At 39.4% G+C, this 26,340-nt stretch overlaps 1 protein-coding gene across 2 annotated transcripts in view; it reads left to right on the top strand.

Annotated features, from left to right (window-relative positions):
* Positions 1-209: 209 nt before the first annotated feature.
* Positions 210-26,340, top strand: part of LOC125305520 (inactive phospholipase C-like protein 2) — a 41,991-nt gene continuing 15,860 nt past the window's right edge. The window contains exons 1-3 of one of the 2 annotated variants that reach the window (XM_048260292.1): positions 210-1,658; positions 22,163-24,649; positions 25,915-26,118. In XM_048260292.1, coding sequence (XP_048116249.1) covers positions 1,419-1,658; positions 22,163-24,649; positions 25,915-26,118 — 2,931 coding nt within the window. In that variant the 5' untranslated portion in view covers positions 210-1,418. The remainder of the gene's footprint in view (positions 1,659-22,162; positions 24,650-25,914; positions 26,119-26,340) is intronic. The other variant, XM_048260293.1, reaches the window with a different exon arrangement.

The raw sequence follows: 26,340 nt of genomic DNA, 5'->3' as shown, positions 1-26,340 counted from the left end.
ATTAACTTACTGATTTTTACTTTACATTACTAGTAAAGACGGCAGACCATGAAATGACTGATTCTTACTTAAAATTGGTTTATACGGCCTCGTAAAGGCAAATGAGCGCTCTAAGGCAGTACAGTCATGTGCACATGACAACAAGTGTGTTTGGGCTGCTTTGAGGAAGCGAATTTACTTTCATCTGGTTTGCTAAGATACGAGTAGTCCTATTGAGAAACAGGATGAATCACGTATGACTGAAGTTTCTCGCATGAGTTAGCTGAAGTTGTGTATGCTGTTACCTGATGACCAAGCATAATAGAATGCAGTTAACTACTTTTCTAATCAGAAGTATTTTTGAGCTTTTATTTCTGTTGACAATCCTGTGGTTTTAAGTACGGTTAAGCTTCAAATTTCAACATTAACCTGATCGTCGCCGTAAGTAACGTAACACAATGAAGTAAGCTAGCTAATTACTGTAACTAACGATAGCTCGTGTAGCTAGCTAACAGGTTTCGGGGATATTTGTGTTAATTCAACATTTTATTGGCAAAATGCGTGTAGTGGCTATAACATCTTGATAATTCACAAGATAACCAAGGATTACATTAATGTTGTTTACAACCCCCTTTACATCGACGTGGGGCTTCTTACTGTCTTAGTTTGACATAACTTACTTGATTAACTTACATTAGATAGCTATCGCTAGCTATGATTTTGAATTGACGTTAGCATATCGTTATCCAAACAGCGGTGTTGGACGGTGTCAAGCTGTCATTCTCGTTGTTAAGTTTACTTATGCATAGTGAGATCATGACTTCACTTTAATACTATCAGCTGACCTATGTGAAATAATATTGCATTGGCTACGTAGTTAGACAATGTTGCAACAGAAACTGCATTTATTTGAGGACCGGGTAACACAGGCTTTTGTACAATTATGTGACTAGGACGTTTTACAAATCATGTAACGTTAACGTTAATTGGTCAACGTCACTAACTTTAGCTAATTATCCAGACAAATCAAGGGCATATTCAGCAGTTCAGTTCCAGCAGTTTGAGTGCGGTCACTATATGCGACTTGGTTGACATCCCAGACGTATGGCATGAAGTAGGAAGCTTTAAAAGAGACAGCGTTTTTCTTACTACGAGAGACTGCTATAACCGAGTAACGTTAGATGGCAGCATCAAGAGGCTTATGAATGTGATGCTGAAGAACAATGAGACTTGCAACAGTCAAAATGTTCTGCATGGAGCCAATTTCCACCTAGCACCTAGTCGCCGTCAGTCTCCGAAAATGAGTCGAGGGGTAGCTATCAACGGGTTCAGCTAACATCTTTCCTTGCAGATGTCGTTTTAAGAAGTTCAGTTACGCCATAACTGAATTATTACTAAGTAACCACAGTATAGACATAGACCCAGTCAGCTCTGTGCTTATGGCGGAGTTTACGGAAAACGGCGGGTTAACCTCATCGGCTCTTGGGGAGAAGGCTACCGTACCCAGTGATGAAACAGACGGGAAAGGGCAGTGCGAAGTATCGGTCTCAAATGGGGAATGTGGGTTGCCGTCAGACATGGTCGCTTCTGCCATACCTGACAGCGAAGGGCTGGAAACGGCAAACACCTCTATGTTGGATGCCAAATCTGGAATACCTAGACGTACCAGTATTATCAAGGTAAGATTCACATTCACAGCTTTTATAAAACTAGAGAGTATAATGAACGGAGCGCAAATGCTTTTGGGTGGCCTTAACATCGGGAGTTTTTGTCAGTAATAATATGTTCATTACACTCACTAACCTCGCCCTCCAAACAGGCTGACGTTAACTATTAACGTTATAGATGCTAGCGACAGGCGCTAGCTGTGTCTTTGCTATAAACATACCGTGAAAATGTTAGTGGGTATCCACAGGTTACAAAGCATTGATTTGCTACCATAATTTGCGCTCATCGGACCCTGCGCTGTTAAGTTTATTATTCAACCTGTGTTCACAATTCTTATGTTATTGTAGCCTAGTATAGCTTTCCTAAAGGGTTGTCTGAAAATTGATGCACAGTTTGCGTGTGTGTGTGTGTGCGCGCGTGCGTGTGTGTGAGAGAGAGAACCATTGGTTTGTTGCAAGCCACAATGTAGCAGTCATTCTTAACTTGTAATTATGTCTGGCAAGGAGGAATCCTCCGGAGCAACTTCTGGCAATAAGAGTCCAACAACAATTAGGCTAGGACTCTGAAGTGTTTATTAAGTTTATTTATTTTATTTATTTATTATTTTATTAAGGACTGGATGAAGACACTGGGTTTGGCAAAGATGTGTTGTTAGTCACCACCAGTAGCCTAATTCTGACTCCTGATCAACCAGACACTTTCAACAGGTGATCAGATACAATGTTGGAATGCCAGTCCCCATTTAGTTATACCAGGATGGGAGAAAAGGCAGGATATTAAAAAAAAAATCTGTTGTTGCAAAAAAAAAAAAAAAATGCATAAAACTAAACCCAGCCACAGCCAGACACCATTTCACATTACACAACAAAAACAAAGTTTCATTAAAACTGAAGACCAAAAATATATTAGTGGGGGCGTTCAGACCAAAGCTAAGCTCAACATTATCACACACTCTTCATTCTGTCACTTGTTTCCTGAATTGGGACATTTTGACAGTTTGCTTCAGCAAGATTACAGTAGAAAATATTGCAATACTTCCGCATGCGAGGAACTGCACACACACTGCTGTCAAGTTGTTAGGACATGTGGTCCCTCCGTTGTATGATGCTGATCCAATCATATTTGCTTTACAGACTGAAGCTGTTATATTGCCTTAATGACATCAACACAACGAACACACCGAGTATGGAACTGTAGTGTCTGGACATGTGCTCTCAGGTTGTGCATCTTGGCATCTTTACGTTTGGAGTCTAGAGAGTGCCAGGGACATGATTAGACGTGGCCTACTTTGAGACTAATATGATTCAGGTTTCCTTGGTTGCAACAGCTGTTGTGCTAGGCTGGGTCCCCACACCCTGCCTTGAAAGTGTATAAAGTCACAAGTAACCGCGCCCGTTTTCGTAGTATTTTGAATGTATCTTCCTGATTATAGGTCTAATCCAAAAGCCGTTTTTTTACCATAGAGCTACAGGCCAGGAAATGCTTTCGTTGCTCATATTAGTAATTTCCTGTGTGCTTAAAAGCACCTTACCCCTCCTGTCAATTTTTTCTTTGCACCTATAGCTTATGCAAAAAAAAACATGAGTAGCAAGCTCATCATCTAGGTTTTATGGACAAAGCTGAAATAAATGAAGACAGAAATGATTTTGCAACCAAGCAGGATGTTTTCTTGGCCCACTGGAGGTGGTGAACTTTGAGGCTTGTTCTGGCCAGGGAATTGATGGGCTAATATTGACATTTTTTTCTTGTAAACTACTGGAAAGCTCAAACTAATCTTTCTCCTGAAAAGGGCTTGGCTTACTCAGTCCAGAATATATTTAGGCTTTTTTGAAGTCAGCTGCCCTCAACATCTCTGTGATGGGGAGAAGAAAGACTCTTTCTGTTAACAGAGAAAAGGAGTACTGCTTATGTTTTCTTGCTTAAGTGACTGGTTCAGAGAACATATGGGAACTTAACTGGACAATTTCTGTTTCCAGTTGTGTTAGTGTTTGACAAACCTGGGTGAACTGCAAGTGACCTTACCAGTAATTTGGCAGCATGCCAGATGTCAGAACAGTTTTTATAATGTGTAGAGGATATGGTGGTATTCGTAATAAGACTGGGAAAAACAGATCAGTACAAAGCAGTAGCCCAGAATATTGCAATGGACAGCATCAACAATCAGTCTATCAATCTTTTGTTAAAGCCTGTTTAACAATGGGTATTTTATATTGAATTAGTTTACTGGAAGGCTAGATACCCAAATCAGTTACTTTTATAATCTGTAAGTGTGTAGTTCACTGACCAGCCTGCTTGTTGAAGATAAAAGAAGTGAAAAAGCCTCATTAGGGATACAATTTCCAAAAGGAATGTTGTCTGTTGTCCGTGCTCGAAGAGCACTCTTTTTTAAATACTTTTTTGACCCAACGCAGCCCTCGCCCTCTCCTCTCTTCCAAAAAAAATGTTTTGCAGACAGCAAAGTTAAGTTATCTCTGTATCGTGTAGGCATATCTTATCCATAGCCTAGGCTAAAGCTACATGTTGATAAATTAATTGTTGTGACATTATGTGGGGATCTGTACTGATAATCTCCCTTGATAAGCAATACACAGTGTCCAAAGCCTTTTTGGTCAAAGTCATTCTTAACTTGTAATTATGTCTGGCAAGGAGGAATCCTCCGGAGCAACTTCTGGCAATAAGAGTCCAACAACAATTAGGCTAGGACTCTGAAGTGTTTATTAAGTTTATTTATTTTATTTATTTAGGACTGGATGAAGACACTGGGTTTGGCAAAGATGTGTTGTTAGTCACCACCAGTAGCCTAATTCTGACTCCTGATCAACCAGACACTTTCAACAGGTGATCAGATACAATGTTGGAATGCCAGTCCCCATTTAGTTATACCAGGATGGGAGAAAAGGCAGGATATTAAAAAAAAAATCTGTTGTTGCAAAAAAAAAAAAAAAAAAAAAAATGCATAAAACTAAACCCAGCCACAGCCAGACACCATTTCACATTACACAACAAAAACAAAGTTTCATTAAAACTGAAGACCAAAAATATATTAGTGGGGGCGTTCAGACCAAAGCTAAGCTCAACATTATCACACACTCTTCATTCTGTCACTTGTTTCCTGAATTGGGACATTTTGACAGTTTGCTTCAGCAAGATTACAGTAGAAAATATTGCAATACTTCCGCATGCGAGGAACTGCACACACACTGCTGTCAAGTTGTTAGGACATGTGGTCCCTCCGTTGTATGATGCTGATCCAATCATATTTGCTTTACAGACTGAAGCTGTTATATTGCCTTAATGACATCAACACAACGAACACACCGAGTATGGAACTGTAGTGTCTGGACATGTGCTCTCAGGTTGTGCATCTTGGCATCTTTACGTTTGGAGTCTAGAGTGCCAGGGACATGATTAGACGTGGCCTACTTGAGACTAATATGATTCAGGTTTCCTTGGTTGCAACAGCTGTTGTGCTAGGCTGGGTCCCCACACCCTGCCTTGAAAGTGTATAAAGTCACAAGTAACCGCGCCGTTTTCGTAGTATTTTGAATGTATCTTCCTGATTATAGGTCTAATCCAAAAGCCGTTTTTTACCATAGAGCTACAGGCCAGGAAATGCTCGTTGCTCATATTAGTAATTTCCTGTGTGCTTAAAAGCACCTTACCCCTCCTGTCCAATTTTTTCTTTGCACCTATAGCTTATGCAAAAAAACATGAGTAGCAAGCTCATCATCTAGGTTTTATGGACAAAGCTGAAATAAATGAAGACAGAAATGATTTTGCAACCAAGCAGGATGTTTTCTTGGCCCACTGGAGGTGGTGAACTTTGAGGCTTGTTCTGGCCAGGGAATTGATGGGCTAATATTGACATTTTTTTCTTGTAAACTACTGGAAAGCTCAAACTAATCTTTCTCCTGAAAAGGGCTTGGCTTACTCAGTCCAGAATATATTTAGGCTTTTTGAAGTCAGCTGCCCTCAACATCTCTGTGATGGGGGAGAAGAAAGACTCTTTCTGTTAACAGAGAAAAGGAGTACTGCTTATGTTTTCTTGCTTAAGTGACTGGTTCAGAGAACATATGGGAACTTAACTGGACAATTTCTGTTTCCAGTTGTGTTAGTGTTTGACAAACCTGGGTGAACTGCAAGTGACCTTACCAGTAATTTGGCAGCATGCCAGATGTCAGAACAGTTTTTATAATGTGTAGAGGATATGGTGGTATTCGTAATAAGACTGGGAAAAACAGATCAGTACAAAGCAGTAGCCCAGAATATTGCAATGGACAGCATCAACAATCAGTCTATCAATCTTTTGTTAAAGCCTGTTTAACAATGGGTATTTTATATTGAATTAGTTTACTGGAATGCTAGATACCCAAATCAGTTACTTTTATAATCTGTAAGTGTGTAGTTCACTGACCAGCCTGCTTGTTGAAGATAAAAGAAGTGAAAAAAGCCTCATTAGGGATACAATTTCCAAAAGGGAATGTTGTCTGTTGTCCGTGCTCGAAAGAGCACTCTTTTTAAATACTTTTTTGACCCAACGCAGCCCTCGCCCTCTCCTCTCTTCCAAAAAAAATGTTTTGCAGACAGCAAAGTTAAGTTATCTCTGTATCGTGTAGGCATATCTTATCCATAGCCTAGGCTAAAGCTACATGTTGATAAATTAATTGTTGTGACATTATGTGGGGATCTGTACTGATAATCTCCCTTGATAAGCAATACACAGTGTCCAAAGCCTTTTTGGTCATCCTCCAAAAGGAGTAGTTCAGTCAATAAGGACGTCCCAAATGACCCTGAAGAGCATCAGTCGGCTTGTACCCTGTCTGCTCACCTCCACAGCAGACAGACAGCATGTGGCTGTCAGTTGTCATATAATCCAGTTAGGTGTGTTACCGTAGTTTCCCAACTATTAGTGGCGGTTTATACATTGACTTTGCAAAATTTCTTAAGCTATGAGGTTATTACACGGGGACAGTTAATGTAGTATTAAGCTTATTATGGTTTTGTTTTTTAACTTGCATAAAACACTGTCCTACAGCTTATACACAATGCGGCTAATACACAAGAAATTACTGTACTCTTTGGTGGAGGTGAGATGATTCCATGTAAGAGGCACCTATCAGGACATGGAGAAAACATAAATACACATTTTTGAGTCACCACCAACATAACTTGAGAGTGCTTTAGAAAGCCGTATAAGAAAGCGATGGAAGGGCAGGCATTCAGTCATTTAGCAGCACTGCACAAATAGAAATCACGATTATGGCAGGTTGAAAATAGATTCTGGAAAGATAGAGGGGAGCCTGCACACCTTGATAGATTGTACAGCAGGTGCAGCTGTATTTCACAAAAACAACTTAAGAGAAGGGGGAACGAAAAGCGCAATACTGCGTGCTCCACAGTGCACTCTTTTTTCCCTTTTCCTTCTCTAAGGAAAATAGAGTTCTAACTTCACAACAAATCAAAATATGCCTATGCACTTACAGCTGTACAAATTCTACTGGAAGCAAAGTGTTTATGTACCACCTATTTGTGTGTGTGCAACCAAGACCTACTTGTATTTAAAATGATTTATATCCTGTGGATATGTTGTGTCTCAGTGAACACTGTTTTATGGATTTGTGTCTATATTGTGTATATTGTATGTACTGTACTGTCTATTTTATTGGTGAGAGTGAAGACAATTCTCATGCCTGACATGACAATAAAGTCTATTCATTCATTCATTTAAACAGAATTGGCATAACACTCATTCACAGACAATCAGATCTGTTCTGTGTATGTGTGTAAAACAAAGACTGGGTCTAGTTAAGAGTGGATTGAATGCAAGGAAAAATCTGAGCTTCTTCAGAATCTGAGTCATAAAGATGGTTTGTGGTTGCTATACTGTATGTGGCAGATACCCAGGTTTCTATAATGTGCCAAATGGAAAATCTATGATTTTTGGCAGGTGTTGATTCAGACAATCTGACACTGACCGAAACCCCCATCATTACTAGTTCCACTGAATACTGTAGCTGAATACTGTTACTGTGAATATTAGACTGCTGTGCCTCTCTAAAAGGCCTTCTGGAGGGTGAAGTCGAAAGCAACCTGCAACCACACACACATGTTGCATTAACACATGTTAAAATGAAAGCTGTATTAAATGGAGTTAAGTACTGAATCACTTGCTCACATATTAATAGCTGCTCACTATGAGTAATTAAGCTTAGTAGTTGTCATTACCTAGAGAGCCCTTCGAGAACACCATTATAAACCGTGCATACATTTGCTTCAGGGATTTCAGAAATGGATTATGGTCTAGCCTGAACCTCCACATATAGGCCTAACTCTCATTCACAAAAGAATATTAATTTCTTAACATGATTCACATTAGAGGTGTTGCCAGCCGCACATCCCTTCTTTATTAAAGAAAAACATTCTAATTATATTGTAAATTGTCCATTGTGAATGCGGTGGTCCCCATCTACTTGCACAAAATCATCAAAAGTCAATACTACACATGGCAATTTGAAGATCACACTGTTAAAGCAGAGTTTTTTCTCACTAATGCTTACTGTAACTACAAAACCCTATGTACTATTCATAATTATTGGTTTCCCATACATTGACTTATTTGTGACGGCCCACCACAATATCAACATTGACCACCACACAATGATTTTCCTGGTTGTATTAAATTGTGCTTGAATCTGGTTAGAATCATAACCGTGCTGCACTAATTTGTTAAAAACTGTTGCATTCGAGTTAATTCTGCATACCACCACAAATAGAATTCAATTCTGTGGGAAACACTGTTGGTTGTACTAAATTGTGCTTAAATCTGGTTAGAATCATAACCGGCGCACTGCACTAATTTGTTAAAAACTGTTGCATTCGAGTTAATTCTGCAAACCTACCACCACAAATAGAATTAAATTCTGTGGGAAACACTGGATTATGCTAAACTATATGTGGCTCTACAAGTATAACAGCACGTAACACCTGTAATATAATTGTAAACAGGTAGAGACTGATATATTCTTTTTTGGCTTGATAACAGGACCTTGCCATGCATGTGCGATAGCACCAGCCATTAGATAGCCTGCAGGAACTATCTATTGAACCAACCAATCCCAAATAACCCATTAATAACCCAAGTCTCTCTCAAGTACTTTGGAATGGTTACCAGCCCCTGAATGCAGTCACTAAAAGGCACAATGACACCATTAGGCAAAAGTAGAGGCTTCCAATGAGATAATCATGTGCTGCGAGTTTAAAGCTGCATTATACTCACATAGACCTGCTACATACAAGTTGCATTCAGAAGTAGGCCATACATTATTTCATGATATGCCTCCTGTGCTAACAGTAAACTTGTGACTTCAGTGCTGCTTATGGCTTCAGGGCAGACAGTGGGTGTACTATCAGAGACATAATATAATAAAACGGAATAGATGAAAATACACCCTATGTGACAGCTAGAATTAGATGCATCCATGTACCTGTTATAAAATCAAGAGTGGAGATTTTAATCAGTATGAAATGGAGCTACAGTATGTATGTAGTATTGCTGGAGAGCTTATGTTTATAACCATGATCTCCATATTAGGAGATGGACAAGAGAAGGATCATGCATTGCTTACAATCTTAGAACATAGGGCTTTATCTAGTCCATGAGCATTCATTCACATAGTAAAAAAAGTACCGGTACTAGGATTTTGTCAGCAACATTTTTTTTGGATCTTAGGACACTGTAATGCTGTGTTATTATGTCTTATAATGACATAAGTTACCACAACCTTTCTTTGTTCTTTGATTAAAAAAGAAACACAAGAGTATTATGAGTTGACCGGCTTTAGACCTGTGTAATAACATCTGGGTGCTTGTGAGAAAGGTTAGGGTCAAGCTGACACTCAAGGCAAGTCTCTCCTCGGAGACTTCAGACTCTAATGCTCTAATGGTTGAAACCGTAGTGTACATGGTATGTGATGATTCAGTGGTGCCTCTAAATGGTCAAACTAATGTGGAATCCTTAAAACCTTCAAGAGATTTTCATAGAACTTCAAAGATGGTGAAAAATAGGATTTGAAGGTGACTGTATAGAGTTTTTTTTTTTTCTTTTTTATTTTAATAGGTCAAGATGCTGTCTGTTCTCATCTTTCAGGGTTCCATTATCTGCTCACAACCTCATTTCACCTGGACTCTTCAGCTTGACTGATTGCAGGTGTTTTTGTAAAGCCTGTGGCAAATGTTTTATTCACATCAATAATCAAGCAAACAAAGCCTTGTTTTGTTTAATACAAACAACTGAGCTCACCTGTTCTTGTGGCCAAAACAGTAATATATATATATATATATTTGCCAATAAAGTTTTTTCTCGACAAAGACATTTTGTAGTCAGCTAAATTTATTTGGACTCGGCTTTTCGTCTGTCTTTTCGTCTAGGTCTTAATTTGTTTAAGTAATGAGTTTTGTTGGGGCTTGAAAGAAGGGGAGATTGGCCTTTAGTGCAGCCACCAGTTCAATTGCAGACTGCAGAGCCCCTGCCAATGGGAATAAGAACTGGCTGTCCACAGCAAAATCATTGGGCTGAGGAGTGCTGTGTGCTGAACTTCGTGTTCACAGCATTGTGGCGGGCGAGCTACGCTTTGATCAGGCTGTGACTGGTCAGTGAGTTATTTCACGTCTTCCATCTCCTTTAGTTCAAGAACTTTTCCCCACTAAATGGAAATGAATGTGAAGTCAACAGGATCACATTTTGGCTAGATTTGATCATTATTTTATTTTGCAAACAATTATTAAATAACATTCCTTATTCATTCCAAAGGTGGAAAATCACCTTTTCACACAAAGAAAAAACACTAAAACATAAAAAGCCACTTCAGTACCTTCATGTACAAGCTCTGGAGCTCTTGTTTAGGCCTGAAAAAAGTGCTTGGCTGTCCACTTTATGTAGTGGGATAGGCCTTTAAGGGTATGGTAGGGAACATTTGGAGTGTTAAACAGAGCTATTATAAATTTGTTGTGTGTGGCATACTGACATAATGAAATAAATGGTAATGCTGTGTAATGTCAGTGTAATGCTAAGATGCCAAATGTTCTAGTTTTGTTTCTTTTACTATCATGCTTTCTTTTGACTAGATTTCTTTATTTTGGACCCAATGTGGCATTCACCTGTTTCTAATTTGATACAGTGCTCATGCTCTACATTTAAAAAAAAAAAACATTCTTTGATTTATTCTTATTTCTTATATGTATTATGTTGGAACTACAGAGAGATTTGGCTTGCATCTGCCCTGAACAGCCATTGTGATTAAATAGGAATCCTAACAAGCAAAGTCATGCTGTCACTTAGTGGTGTGCTTTTGTTGCAACTGACAATACAGGACACTTAGTTATACAGTGAGATTGCACATTAGCATGTTTAAAGTCATTATGAGTTGTTCAGTCAGCCTGGAGCTTTGTCAAGTTTCAGAGGATGTGAGAACAGCCAACACCATTTGATATTGACTATGTTTGTGGTTAAAGATTCACTGTATTGATTCCCAGGGTTAGGTGCCTTCCTAAATCGATCAGCAGGCACTTTGTTTCCCCCAGTTTGTCTCTCTCAGTCAATCCAAAAGCTCTGACTTCCATTATTAATTCAGAGGCTTCAGTGTTATTTAATGACAGTGTTGTGCATTAACCGAACATTAAGACATCTTTAAAGTCTTAGTGTAAAAATGGTTAATTGTGATATTTCAAGGATTTCATTGCATAAAATAAAAATAGTAACAACTGATGTAGTGTAAAACATAAGTTAACAGTAAGTCAAAGAGGCAATACTGAAAAAAGTGCTGCACTTTAAAATTAAATGTTATCAAGCAGCAAGAAGAGTCAGATAACTGTATCAAGTACAAGTAAAAAGTCCTAAACTATTAGAGAAACGGTGGCTCTGCAGGGTTTGTTCCCTGAGGCCATGCCTACGGCTTATTGTTGTATTTTTGCCGACTGTCAGGGAGACAGGAATGTAAAAAAACAAAATGGATTGAGCAATGACTTGGATGAAGGAGTCCAGGTAGATTGCTCCAGGTCGTAAAGTACTTGAGCTGCCTGGCTATGAGCAACCACAGCGAGATGAAAAGTGATACTGTGCCCTCTTCAGATGACTAATCCACGTAACCATTTCACCAGACCTACTAGTAGACTGTGAGGCAGCAGTAGTCTAGACAAGTTGGCATGTTACATGTGTCATTGAAGACAGGTACAACACTTCTGAACACATAAATTCTACTTTGCAGAACACCAATTTCAATTGTATCCATTATATTTGAATGGATATGGAACTTACATAGGTTTCCTGTAGATTTGTATGACACTGTAATCGTTCAGTCCAGTTCCTGGCATTGAATGTAAAATTAGGCCTAATCTGTGTTTGTAAGGGTGTTTTCACACTTTTCCTTTTCAGCCTTCTAAATGAACTCAGACCAATGACTCAGAATTTTTTTGCCTATGAACACGCGAACCGAACTGTGAACACCTCGGGACAAATAGCCCTGGGTTCTCTTTTACATTTTGCATTGTAGGCTGGCCTATTTTGTCCTACCTGACAGGCCATTGGCAATAGAGAAGGCATGTCGTTTATTATATATATAAAAAAAAATATTATCATGATAGGCCTACAGACATTTGTAATTTGGCTACAGCCAAACAAGTTTGTTCTAATGTAAGGCTGAATATATTTTTATCCAAGCTATTGGTAACTAGCAATTTAGAAATCAGCAAACTTTGGATTACATTGCTCACCATTTTTCATGATCTGCTAAACTATTATCTCTCTGTCTCTTCTTGCATGTGGCAAACATATACGAGACTGCGCAGCGCAGTTAATGGGCTACTGTTCACTTGAGCTAAAGTTGGACAAAGCAACAGTAATCAGGTGGGGCGGGCCAACCACTGAATTAGAAAGTGTGATTGGCTGGCGTGTTGACTGACAGTTCAAGAGGGTCTTTGCAATAACTTCAGATCAGAATTCATTCTGAAAATATATTATAATATATATTTCAGAAAAAAAATATTTATGAAACAAAATCACCACACCAATTGGGTTATGATAATTATTTCAACCTGAAAATAAATGATGATGAAAATACATAAATAACTCTCAACTACATATCCCATAATCCAAAGCAGGTCTGAGACCCCCAGAGAAGGTATAGTGTGAAGATGAAGAGATCTGAGTCCTCTTTCAAATGAACTCACAATGTGACTATAAAAATGAACTGAGTCCTTTTTGTTTTGGTCCACTTTCTGGTCCCCTTTCAGTGGACTGAGCTTGGTTCTTTTAAAATGGACTATATATATGTGAAAACACCCTGAGATTCAATAACATGGTTGCTGAGATTTGGGAATATTTTTCTGTAATGATGTCATGTCTTTGACTGACACAAGTAGAGCTGCAGTCAGTGACCATGTGTGTACCTTGTAGAGTCAGTTTAAACAGGTAGACCTACATTTTCAGTCCAATCTATGTAAAACCCAAAAAGCATCCTTCATGTTAATTGTTGCATGGACAGTTGCATGGAAACCTCTGTATGCTTGATGTCCCTGTATTGTGGCTAAATAGTCTTATTTTCGAAATAATGACCAGCTGCAAATGTCTGATTGTATCTGATATTCCTGTAGATAGTGTCCTCCTCCCCAGTTTGCTCAGCAATCTCAGGAACTATGATCCTAAAGTGAAGCATTTTTAAATGTCAGTGGACACTATTCTCAGTCTGTTAAATATTTAACTAAGAGCAATACAACCATGAGTTTGCTTTTCTCGAAGGGTTGAGTGTTACTTAAAGCTTAACAGTAGTTTTATTGTTGTGGGAACATGTAGTACAGTGTGGTGCCCTGGTAAAAAACCTAGTAGGACTAGCCTAGTTAAAGTATACTCAATTAATACTCAATTTTAAATTCAGGTCACGTTAATACTAATATTAATGTTTATTGATATCACTGTAAGCCATTTTAGACAAAAGGGTCTGCTAAGAACCATAAACAAACAACAAAAAAGTTTTGCTAGTTTACTAGTTTTAAGAGGTTATAGAAGAACCCATAAACAAGATAAAAACCTTATAATAGGATATACGCCAACGCTAATGTCTGTGCATAGGCCTGATTGCTTAATAACTTTTTGCACTGTGGAGCCTGACATATAGTCTTTAATTGAGTTCAGATATTGGACTCTGTCATCATTAATCTGTATCCAGGGTCCTTAACAATAGGATTAAGTCTCACTGTGAGACTAGAGTTATGGAAGGCGCCGGCGGTGACCTTTTTGACCGGAACTGGATGTGATTTCATTCAAAGACTTGATGAAAAATACCAGCAGCTTGTGAAATCAATGGGAACTTTTACTGTCAGCAAATTCAGACCATTTTTCTCCCCCCACCCCTTCAATTTCAAACACTGTGAGGATTAATTGTAACCCATAAAATGGCTTAATTAATGTAAGGTAATCTGTGCTGGGCACCTTAAAATGGGGTGAAAAATGAGAACCAATTCACATTGCATTGCATTGGAGGAAGGAAGAGGGTATGGTGAATGGCGAATTTGAGGTCCACAGGCTTGTGCTTTTCAGATTAATTGCTGTTGCTAGTGAACTCAGGAGATGGAGAGGTTGCATTCACATTAGCCTTTTCCTAGAAAGTCATGGCTTTGACCCTGGAGAAGTTAAATGGCACACTTAAGACTTGCAGAGATGTGGCATTTTTTTCTGCAATGTTTTTCTCTAGTGGGCCATAGATACCATCAAGAATATTGTCTTTATTAAGAATATAAGTATGTTGTATATCTGGCGTGGTGGAGAAGTGGTAATGTCACTAACTAATAATTGGTCAAGCCGAGTTTGATTCCCACCACTATGAGTCTCTGTTGCTTTGGATAAAAGTGTCTGCTGAATATCAGTCAACTTATCAGTCCGTCAACTTAAAGTCTTTTTCACTCTGAAAAAGAATACAATTCAGAGGAATGTTGCATAGGCAGATGTTTCAAAGCATATTCATTATCTTTTAAATTCCAGCTAAGCAGTGAACATTAATTAGCCTAACCTAACACCTGGCTTACAGGTAGGTTCTTCACTCAAACTGACAGTGTCCAATTTCATGAAGGTAAAGTGTAGATTTTTTCGCAGTTAGTTCTCCATCAGCGAGAGAGAAATTAATCAGACGGGAGCCAATCAACTGCATCACTACAAAGTCCTTCATGAATGATGGATGAGTATGTATTTTAAAGTATGTATTATGCATCTTAAAGGTGAATTGACCTGTCACATAGTGTATTCTATATACCTTCAGTGAAAGATAAATAATAGTAGGCAGGAGGAGAGGGGCATAGCTGCTTGCATGTAACTTAAACTCACCTTTAGTTAGAAGATGAGAAGAATAGTTGCTAGATTTCAGGTATAAATGTGTGTAGTCAAAAAAAGCCAGCTTGGTAGCCAACTGCTAGACAAGTTAAAGCCAGCTTGGTTGGTCAAAAAAACAACACCTTGGTTTCTGAACTGAATTTATTTGGTTGGCTTCATTGATTGTAAACTGACCACATGTTTTACTGCTTTAGGCTAAATGCAAAACATTCCAATGTACCTGTTCTACTTGAAGAACATTCTAGGTTTATTCTACCTGTATGTTTAGTAGAACCAAAGCCTTATAGATACAAACGCAAAAATGTAATGATAGCTTGTTTGTGGTGTAGCCTAGTGCTGCCTAATTGAAATGGGATAGGCAAAGTTTATCTTATATAAGGCTATTATGTGTGGCACATTTATTGGGCTTTTAGCCTCTTTTAATTTATTTGATAAGGAACTGATGAAAACTGAGCAGCAGAAAAGATGTCATAGTCGCTACATAAATAGTTTATTATTATAATTAGGTTATTAATACTATTACTTCACTACTATTACTGTTATTACTGTTATTAGAGTGCATGAAAATGCATTCTACTGATATCCGATTTCTTCTTCTTTTTCTTCTAACGCTTTTTGTGCGTTTAATGCGGCTTCAACCGTTTAACATAGAAACTTCATTCAAACTGCGTTGCGTAGGTCTTACTTAGGACATTTGGGCTTTGTATTTTTCAACTTTGTAACTTTAATACTTTTTAAACTATTAATTAAAAACTACTCAAATTTCCCCATAGACTTAACATTGGATTATGACATTATAATAGAGCAATTAGAATCCTATGCCAGGTGTTCAGGCCACCTGCAGCAACTGTCTCAGGCTTTAAGCATACAATATGGCTCTATTAAGACTACAGATCCTGTTCAACTGCTTCCTGTGCCCACAACTGTTTCAAAATAAAACTATCCAACTTTTTAACTGTTCAACTATTGTCAACTGTTCAACTGTTGTAACTGTCAGTCAACTATGACTCCCATCAACTGTATGCTCTGCCTTCAACTGTTTCAAAATAAAAGTCCTCACTAGCTAGTTAGCATTGTTAGCATAGTTAACATTTTAGCATAACTGCTAAAAATTATTAGCTAAGTTAGCTGAGTCACATGGTTAGCATAGGTAACATTTTAGCATTTTTAACAAAACTACTAAAAAAATGATTAGCTAAGTTAGCTAAGTAACATGGTTAGCATATGTTAACATTGTTAGCATACTTAACATTTTAGCATAACTGCTAAAAATGATTAGCTAAGTTAACTAAGTCAGCTAAGACTTAGCTAAGTCACATGGTTAGCATAGTTAACATTGTTAGCATAGTTAACATTTTTATCAAAACTGCTAGAAAACATTAGCTAAGTAACTTGGTTAGCATAATTAGCTTTGTTAACATAGTTAGCATAACTGCTAGCAAACATTAGAGCCATTCCACCTGTAAGTTATCGTCAACTATCTACCTATATAGAGCCTTTACACTATTTGTCTATCAACACACATTAAACTATCAGTCTATCAACAACATTTAAACTCTACATTTAACTTTTAAACTTTCAACATTCATTAAACTGTGTGTATCAACATCTATTCAACTATCTGTCTATGAACAACTTTTAAACTATCTACATTCAGCTTTTAAACTGTCTACTTTTAAACTATCAAACTTTTATTAAGCTATGCAACCACCATGTCTGTCCTAGTGTCATTTTCATGCACTCGTAATTCCCTGGAATTACATTCTCTAGTTATTATTATTATTCGGATGAGCCAGTAATGTAAATCTGAGTCTGAAATGTTGGCTACAAACAGTCTATACTGCTGTAACTGCACTGCTGCTATTATTAATCGTTAATTTCTGGGAACTATTTGAGGCTTCCATGAGCCGCCATTGTTGGAAAAAAATGGAACATTAGCGTCAATGGAGTTGTCACAACTCTCTATCTAAGGCTCTGAGTAGAACACAAAATGGACCATTTACACAATGGACTAGTTATTGATGCATTTTTTGTTGTTGATTAATTTACTCTGAGTAAAAGCAAGACTTTAATTCTAATTCTGAGAAGTAAACCTTGAGTTCCTGGAAGAGGGATGGACAATTCTGAAGGGTCCAGTGAGCTAGAAAAAAAGGTCTAGCAATCCATTAGGAAATTAATAATTGAATTGAATCAGTACAGAGTCCACTTATCGGACACACCAGGACACAATGCAGACAGGCAGACAGAACAGGGGTGGGGTGGGGGTCGTCTCAGCTGTCAATCAACAGGTCTTTAGGGGATTAAGCAGCCCTACCTTCAGTAGCCTGGCCCACCTTTACAGAATGTTGTCCGATTGTGCTCTACATGATAAGGGATGGAGAGCATGCTTTAAAAGATTACCATCGCACTGTGTCCCCTGACTAAGCATCCTGCTAGCAAGTCACAGGAAATGAAAGATGAGATTCCCTAGTGAGGTGTTACTGGTGTGTGCAAGGCCTGGTAATTGGTAGAACTGCTACACAAGTTAAATTAATTCATCAAATATCTTTCAATAGCTGAGTCAATAATAAGCACTTAAGTTAGTTCCACTTGGATGGCCTTCTGCTCTGATGGTGTAATCAAATTGGCTAACATGGTGTAACCCACTGACAAAATTGGAGAACAGTTTCAGAATACCAAGTTTTTTCCAGAATACGTTGATTACTGTTCTTTATTTCAATATGTGAGTGGATTTGGTTACATGTTTTGCTATTTTATACGTTGGACCATACTCGGAATTCCACAGGACAGCTAAGGTTTACATTAGAAAGGTCTTCAGCTATCATATAAAATGTAGCCACCAAACCTTAATTAAATCATATGCATTGGAAGAGAGAGGAAAAAAGAAAATCCCTGAACCATTTCCAAAGGCTATTACATAAGAGTATGAAAATAGACTTTTCAGGAAATAATAAAACTACTGTTGAGGCTGGGTGGGGGTTTTACAGCATTGTTTTCTTGTCCTGGGGGTTGGAGATAGAGTTGGGGAGACACTGGAGAAAAGGAAATCCTGAGCTTAAGAATGTAGCCTGGATGATATGTTTACACAACAGGAACCTTAGCCATTTCATATTTCATGGAACCACGCCTATAAATTGTCCCATCTGAGACCTTAAGTCCCTTATCAAAAAACAAATAAATAGGCTTGGGTCCCCCCATCAGAGTGATTAACTTTTTCCTCACCAAGGCCTCTTGAGAAGTCTGTTGAAATGGAAGTGATTGTGCCAGTGACCTTTCTGTGATGCTTTTCATCAGAATCTAGGATAATTTTAGCAAAACTCTTCAGTCAGTCTCCTGTGTCCAGTCTAATATTAGATGTAAGTCCACTTGATTGAGAGCAGTGTCTACATTTCAAAATCATATTAACAAGGATAAATCAAAAACACAGACAAAATCATGGAAGATATTCATTTCAGAGAATGTGTGATCTTGGCAATAGCATTCATGTTTTGTTCATCAGCTGTGGTTATTTCCATTGCTGTCTGTATTGTTTACCACATGTCAATCATTTCCCGAGTGCCAAAATAATTAAATGTGACTGGCACTTGAGACGGAAGAGACTGTGAAACACATGCCTTAGAGGCTGCATTTTGGTGGATGATATGAGAAGTCCCATCAGAGAGCAACGGTGCTCTCATGGTGAGGACGAGGATGAGGACGATAAATCATTTGTGATGTCACTTTTGGAATATCAATGGTATAATCATAGTTATTTAAGGTCTTTCAGGCATTTCCAACTGTAGCCTAATATTTGTGATCAACAGCCTGCAGTCAAGTGATTCATTAGTCTTTGTCAACCCCTGAAAGCAAGCTCCACCTCTCTCTCATCTAGACTGGCTGCTTATGTAATGTTCAGCCATGGGGCTGTGTGGTTTGACTGTTAACGACTCCATGGAGAGTACCATTGGGTTTTTTTTCAGTCCTCGTTAAAGCCTGCAAAGTATTCAAATGTAGACTGGAAGCATGGGGGTGTTGGCAGGAGCTGTGATGATACAGTACACTGATTATGTCCCAAGTGCTGATTTTCCACACAGAAACCACACAGATCATAGGCTATGGAAACAAATGATCTGTTTTTTTTTCCTTCATTTTTAAAATATATTTCCCTACAGTTTTGGAATATTACTGTTGGATCTACAATATGATCTGACTGGGAAAATAAGGGTGCACTCCAACTGATGTGCATTATGCCTGCCGGTTGACGCTATAATCCCACAGTCACTTGCATCAGATCAAAGCATTACATTTATCTTGGAAAATCTGTTGAAAATGAGTGTTTGGATACGTATGTCACACATTAAATACAATGTCTACAAAGCTAAAAGAAGTCTTTGATGCACTATGCTGAAGAATGCATGCAGACCTGAAAGTAGTCAACCTTTCCCCTCACACTCTGGTAGTGATATTTTCTGTTAGCACTCCATGACTGATTTTCCAATTGACTTCCAATCACCCTTTGGCTAAAATGCATAGACTTCCATGTTAAGTCCGGGGGAATGCACAAAGGTCAATGGAGCCGTCTCACATTGACACTAGAGACTACTGTGTCTTTGCAGAGAGTGGTTTTACACAGGCTGCATGTAGTGTCGCGTGTGCTGCCTGGAAAGGTTTGTGACATCTTCCCACCTGAGCGGAGGTGATGTGGAGGACCCGGTGGAGCGGCACAAGCTGGGGCTTGGGAAATGTCATGGATGCAGCAGCAGCAGGCTAACATGATGAGATGTGTGGGCTTAGATGCTCCAGGGGAGAATCATCACAGCCTACCCACAATGCCTTGTGACAGGCACCCTAAGTGAAGCGGCGCAGTCACTTCTCGAGAGGGGGGCATCCACAGCCCTCATTCCATGGCAATAGGAGGATGAATCAGAGAGCAATGACAACAGTATCCCTGTAGAAGCCAAAGAAGGCCTTTTTCATCTCTTTTGATGGATGCAGTTCACATCATTCTTGAACCTCAGCTTGACCTTCCTGTTCATGGCATCCATTCAGTCTGGACTACATTACATGTATGTCGCTTTGGACAAAAGCGTCTGCCAAATCCCATAACCATAACCATACATTAAAGGTGCAGCAGTAGTGTGTTTGTTTTGAAAACAGAAATAAGAAGGCACCCTACCCTATGCATACTGTGTCAGTTAGAGACACCAGTAGGTACGGCTGAAGTGCCCTTGAGCAAGGCACCTAACCCCTCACTGCTCTCCGAGCCCGCTGTTGTTGCAGGCAGCTCACTGCGCCAGGATTAGTGTGTGTTTCAACTCACTGTGTGCTAAGTGTGTTTCACTAATTCACGGATTGGGATAAATGCTGAGACCATATTTCCCTCACGGGATCAAAAGAGTATATATACATACTTATATTATACTTACTAAGGAAAAATGACAACTTCTAAGACGAGCTCAGTTGCTAGGGTTGATGACAATTCCCATGTAAGAGTTTCAGTGACAGGTCTATGCTGGCGAGTAGTCTGCATGAGTAGGCTACCGCATAGGTCAGGGTGCATCCAAGCTTTCAGACCAGAATTACTGTAACTGTTTGTTAGTCAGTATACATTTTACTTCCTATTGTAACCTACCCATTTGTGAAGTTGAGATATCTAACGCTTCTGTGGAAAGTGGGTAGCTCCACTGCTTCGTGACTTTTCTGGAAAGTGACAGTGTTGATGGTAACCACATTCTTCTTCCCACACCACAGTGCTTTATGCTGTTGGCCACAAGAATGTATCTGAACTTGACTAGGCCTCTTGTTTTATCTCATCACTCTTAACAAAACTACAAAAGTGTCATTGTAACAGAAACACATAGAGGTAGGAGGGGGAAAAGTATTAAGTTTAGTATAGTGATATTTTTGGTACAATGTCATTAGAGCAGTGCCAAGTATCACTGTATTTATTTATTTAACATTATGAGTTTTATTTTATTTTGGTAGTACATCAGTTGTGATAATATTGATACTGAAGTCCACAGGATGGCACAACACTTTGCTCTTCTCTTGCATCATAGAAAAAAATCGTAAAGAAAGTCAGTTGAGGACAAATGTACTACACCAAGGTAGCTGCAGATAATACCAGTTTATGAAATGTAATATATGTGAGAATTAAATCGTTATGTACCGCAGGATCGAATTGTAATACTTCCTGTGTCACAAAAGGGAAATAATCTCAATAATGTAGTGACAAGGCCCACGTATTGATAGAATCATTGTTGCCCCGGTCGCAATTCTCGCCATATAGCCTCAGATGGATTGTCCAATTGTATGTGCTGGTTGAGCAGTGCTTCCTCTTTGCTCTTCCAAAAAGCTCATTAAGAGTACTTCATACGTGCACAGAACTCTTCATAGAACAGGGCACACACTTCACTGGTTATTTTTTCACTCAAAGAGCCTTTTTAGCACTTTACATAGCACATCTCTACAGTACTGCCCCAAACTTAATGGTTCTCACACAACTGTATATCTATTAAGGAAGGAATCATTTTTGTTTATGCCAAAAAATATGAATAATGTCCATAATGTTTCTGAAATTCAATGTCATGAACTAAATTGTAATTTCCGTAAAGGAATGTGTGAATGTGTTGTCACCTTCTGAAACTCACACATAAACCATAGCATTTCCTTTTGTAGTGGTAGTTTTTCACTTTAGCATTCTAAATGGGGAATATCCGGCCCCATGCATCATGTTGCTTTGAGCTAAGTGCAAATGACAAAAGCAGTTATAATTGTAATTTGTGATAACTTCAGCTAATGAATCATAAGAGTGATTAATTAGCCAGTGCTTAGAGCATCAGATGGTACATTGCTGAAATAAAATAAATAATTTGAAGTGGCCTTTTAATCTACTGAACACTCTTAGTCAACACATTATAATAAAAAAGTCACGTATTGCAGTGTAATACGACACTTTGCAACACATTGAAATAAAAAAGTCACCTATTGCAGTGTTATACGACACTTCCCGTTTTTTCTTTATTTACACTTTATTTAATAGTCCCTAGCGAAATTGTTTGCATTTGGCCTTTTATCTCTGTCAATGATTCATCATCAGGCCACATGAAATAATTCAGGAATGTCATGTGTTGTGACAGTTTGAACTCTTTTTTTCCCCAGGATGGCTCAAGGCAGCGGAAGGAAAGGAAGAAAACTGTTTCATTCAGCAGCATGCCAACAGAGAAGAAGATCAGCAGTGCCAGCGACTGCATCAATGCCATGGTGGAAGGGTCCGAGTTGAGGAAGGTGCGGTCCAACTCCCGTGTGTACCACCGGTACTTCCTCCTGGATGCCGACATGCAGTCCCTCCGATGGGAGCCTTCCAAGAAGGAGTCTGACAAGGCCAAGATCGACATCAAATCTATCAGAGAGGTGCGAACTGGCAAGAACACGGACACCTTCAGAACCAATGGTGTTTCTGATCAGATATCAGAGGATTGTGCATTCTCGATAATCTGTGGAGAGAACTATGAATCCCTGGACTTGGTAGCGAATTCTGCAGATGTGGCCAATATTTGGGTAACTGGACTCAGGTATCTGATATCATATGGGAAACACACATTAAACATGATTGAAAGCAGCCAGAACAACTTGCGAACATCCTGGCTTAGTGAACTCTTTGAGGAAGCTGATGTCAATGGTAGCAAACACCTTAGTTTATGTACTGCTGTGCAGCTGATCAAAAACTTAAACCCTGGACTCAAAAACGTGAAGATTGAGCTGAAGTTCAAAGAATTGCACAAGTTAAAAGAAAAGACTGGATGTGATGTGAGTCTGGAAGAGTTCACTGAGGTCTTCCATGACCTTTGCACGAGACCAGAAATTTACTTTTTGCTCGTCCAATTCTCTAGTAACAAGGAATTCCTTGATACTAAAGATTTAATGATATTTTTGGAGGCAGAGCAAGGCATGGCCCAAGTCAGCGAGGACACCAGTCTGGAGGTCATTCAGAAGTACGAACCTTCCAAAGAGGGCCAACAGAAAGGCTGGCTCTCCCTTGATGGATTCACCAATTACCTCATGTCGCCTGACTGCCACATTTTTGAACCAGAACAAAAGACAGTTTGCCAAGATATGACCCAGCCACTGTCCCACTACTACATCAATGCATCCCACAATACCTACCTGATTGAGGATCAATTCAGGGGACCTTCTGACATCACAGGATATATCCGTGCTCTGAAGATGGGTTGCCGTAGTGTAGAGCTGGATGTTTGGGATGGGCCAGACAATGAGCCGGTCATTTATACAGGACATACAATGACCTCACAGATCGTCTTCCGCAGTGTCATAGACATCATTAACAAATACGCATTTGTTGCTTCTGAGTACCCTCTGATAGTCTGTTTGGAAAACCACTGTTCCTTAAAGCAGCAGAGGGTCATGTTTCAACACCTCAAAAAAATATTGGGGGATAAACTCTACACAGGTACCCCCAAACCAGAGGACAGTTACCTACCCTCTCCCTCAGCTTTGAAGGGCAGAATTCTTCTGAAGGGTAAGAAGTTGCCCCCTTCATGCACAAGTTCAGAGGGTGAAGTGACTGACGAGGATGAAGGGGCTGAGATGTCTCAGAGGATGAACATTGATAGTGGTGAGCAGCAAACAGTCGCCTTGCCCAAGAAACTCCAGCTCTCCAAAGACCTCTCAGACCTGGTGACTCTGTGCAAATCCATTGAGTTCAAAGACTTCCCAATGGCATTTCAGAACCAGAAGCACTGGGAACTTTGCTCATTTAATGAAGTTTTTGCAGGCAGATGTGCCACAGACTTCCCTGGGGACTTTGTCAACTACAACAAGAAATTCCTGGCTCGTGTGTACCCTAGTCCAATGCGAATAGACTCCAGCAATATGAATCCTCAGGACTTCTGGAAGTGTGGCTGCCAGATAGTGGCCATGAATTACCAAACCCCTGGTTTAATGATGGACCTGAATATCGGCTGGTTCAGACAGAATGGTAATTGTGGCTATGTTCTGCGTCCAGCCATTATGAGGGAACAGGTTTCTTATTTCAGTGCCAATACTAAAGATTCAGTGCCCGGTGTGTCTCCCCAGCTCTTGCACATAAAGATCATCAGTGGACAAAATTTTCCTAAACCTAAGGGCTCAGGTGCCAAAGGGGATGTTGTGGACCCCTACATATATGTGGAGATCCACGGCATTCCTGCAGATTGCGCTGAGCAAAGGACTAAAACTGTCAATCAAAACGGGGACAATCCCCTTTTCGATGAAAGTTGTGAGTTTCAAATCAACCTCCCGGAGTTAGCAATGGTACGCTTTGTGGTGTTGGATGATGACTACATTGGGGATGAGTTTATTGGCCAGTACACAATTCCGTTTGAATGCCTGCAGCCAGGCTTTCGCCATATTCCACTTCAGTCACTCACTGGAGAAGTCCTTCCTCATACCTGGCTGTTTGTGCATGTGGCCATAACCAACCGCCGAGGTGGGGGCAAACCCCACAAGAGGGGTCTATCTGTAAGAAAGGGTAAAAGGAGCCGTGAGTATGCCACCATGAGGATACTGCTCATAAAGAATGTGGATGATGTCTTCAAGACTGCTACACTGCCACTAAGAGAAGCCACAGACCTCAGAGAAAATGTGCAGGTAATGATTTACATACTAAACACCCTCATTATGTTTTTGAAAGACATGGTCATATCATATTGTAAAACCGTCATACGGAGTCATTGTTAGGGGAGGTGAATGATCCGCTTATTTTATTGAGGGCAGTGTCTTTGGTCTTTATGAAAATTACCTCAGTGTCAAGCATAGATCACAGCCAGCTGTACTTCAAAAGACCCTGTGCATCTGTAGTGGGAACCCCTTTTGGGGCAAAACAAAACCCCTAGGCGTGATTTAATCAGAGCTGAAATAACCTAATACCTTGATGTTGTGCAACTGGCAAGACAGAACTGAAGGAGACTTCAAAGCTGAATGGCGCACTGGTAAGATCCCACACCAAGCCCTTGGAAGTGGGCTCTGTTCAGAACCACAGGTAGCTCCTAGCAGCTTATCAGAATTCCGTTTAAAATTTAAAATGGAAAACCTCTTATATAATACTGCCTGGTATGTCTGTAAGTACTGTATCTCTCGGTAATACATCTATAAAGAATATTAAGCTGACTAAAGAATAGCAGTAGCAGTGTTACTGTCATAAAATACAAAGCAACTGTGAAAACAAGGGGAAACCAGGATATGCTGTTATTTCCCCACCTTCTCCACTGAAGCCCAAATATATTGCTTTCGCTTCTCACTCTTCCAGAACAGAATACCAATTTCTAATACCTTTTATATTAGGTCCACTACATACAACATTCATTTGAGATCTAGTTCTTTTGAAAGCCCTCAGACATTCACTAAGTTCCTCAGGGCAATGATGGTTTCCTTGGTGTCTTGTTTCCTGACAGGGTTGCTGTGTTTTGGTATTTCATAACACATTGAGTTTATTTTCTGAGCTTTGTTTACATTGCATTTTCCATTCAAAAACAAACAGCTAACTATGAGGCTTAAAATATATTGTTTTTTTTTTCTCCCACTGTCCTTGCCATTGTTTTCGCAGTGTGTAAATTTGGCCCCCTGTATATGCATATGTCTGTGTGCAAACATTGCTTTTGTGCATTACAGTCAGACAGGGAACACATGTGGAAACCACTTCCTGTTGCAGCTCTTGTTGATTAGAGATCAAATATGTTTCATTTAAGGAAGCTGGTGAATTTACTACATCATAAGAGAGTGGCCTTACACTTACTCTAAATGAACAATCTGTTGCATGGTAAATGTAGTTAAATTTTAATATCTTGAATTACTATATGTTGTAGTAATCCTACAGACTGCGCACAATGTGTGTCTGTGTGACTTTGACTCTGCAGAATGCAATAGTGTCCTTCAAAGAGCTATGTGGTCTGTCGGCGGTGGCGAACCTGAAGCAGTGCATACTGGCTCTGTCGTCTCGTCTGACAGGGCCAGACAACAGTCCTGTCCTGCTGTTTAACCTGAAAGACCAGTACCCCTCCATGGAGCCCCAAGGTGTCCTCCCAGAGGTGCTGAAGAAAGTTATCATGGCCTATGACACGGTGAGAAGCTTATCAAGTCAACCTCAAAACGCTCAAATAGAACACGTCACATCATCACAAATTTGTATACACTTTTATGAGAAATGGCTCAGGCAAAAGAATCACCAATCCTTACTTGTCTTGTGCATGTCTAAAAGTAGTGTACTACTAAATTGTATTCCATTAGTATTTAATTACCTTTTAAACACCTGAGATATCAATCACAGAACACAACAGCAGGTT

This window comes from Alosa alosa, chromosome 13 (genome assembly GCF_017589495.1).
Source record: "Alosa alosa isolate M-15738 ecotype Scorff River chromosome 13, AALO_Geno_1.1, whole genome shotgun sequence".
Classification (NCBI taxonomy): domain Eukaryota; kingdom Metazoa; phylum Chordata; class Actinopteri; order Clupeiformes; family Clupeidae; genus Alosa; species Alosa alosa.
This window is presented reverse-complemented; position numbering and strand designations above follow the sequence as displayed.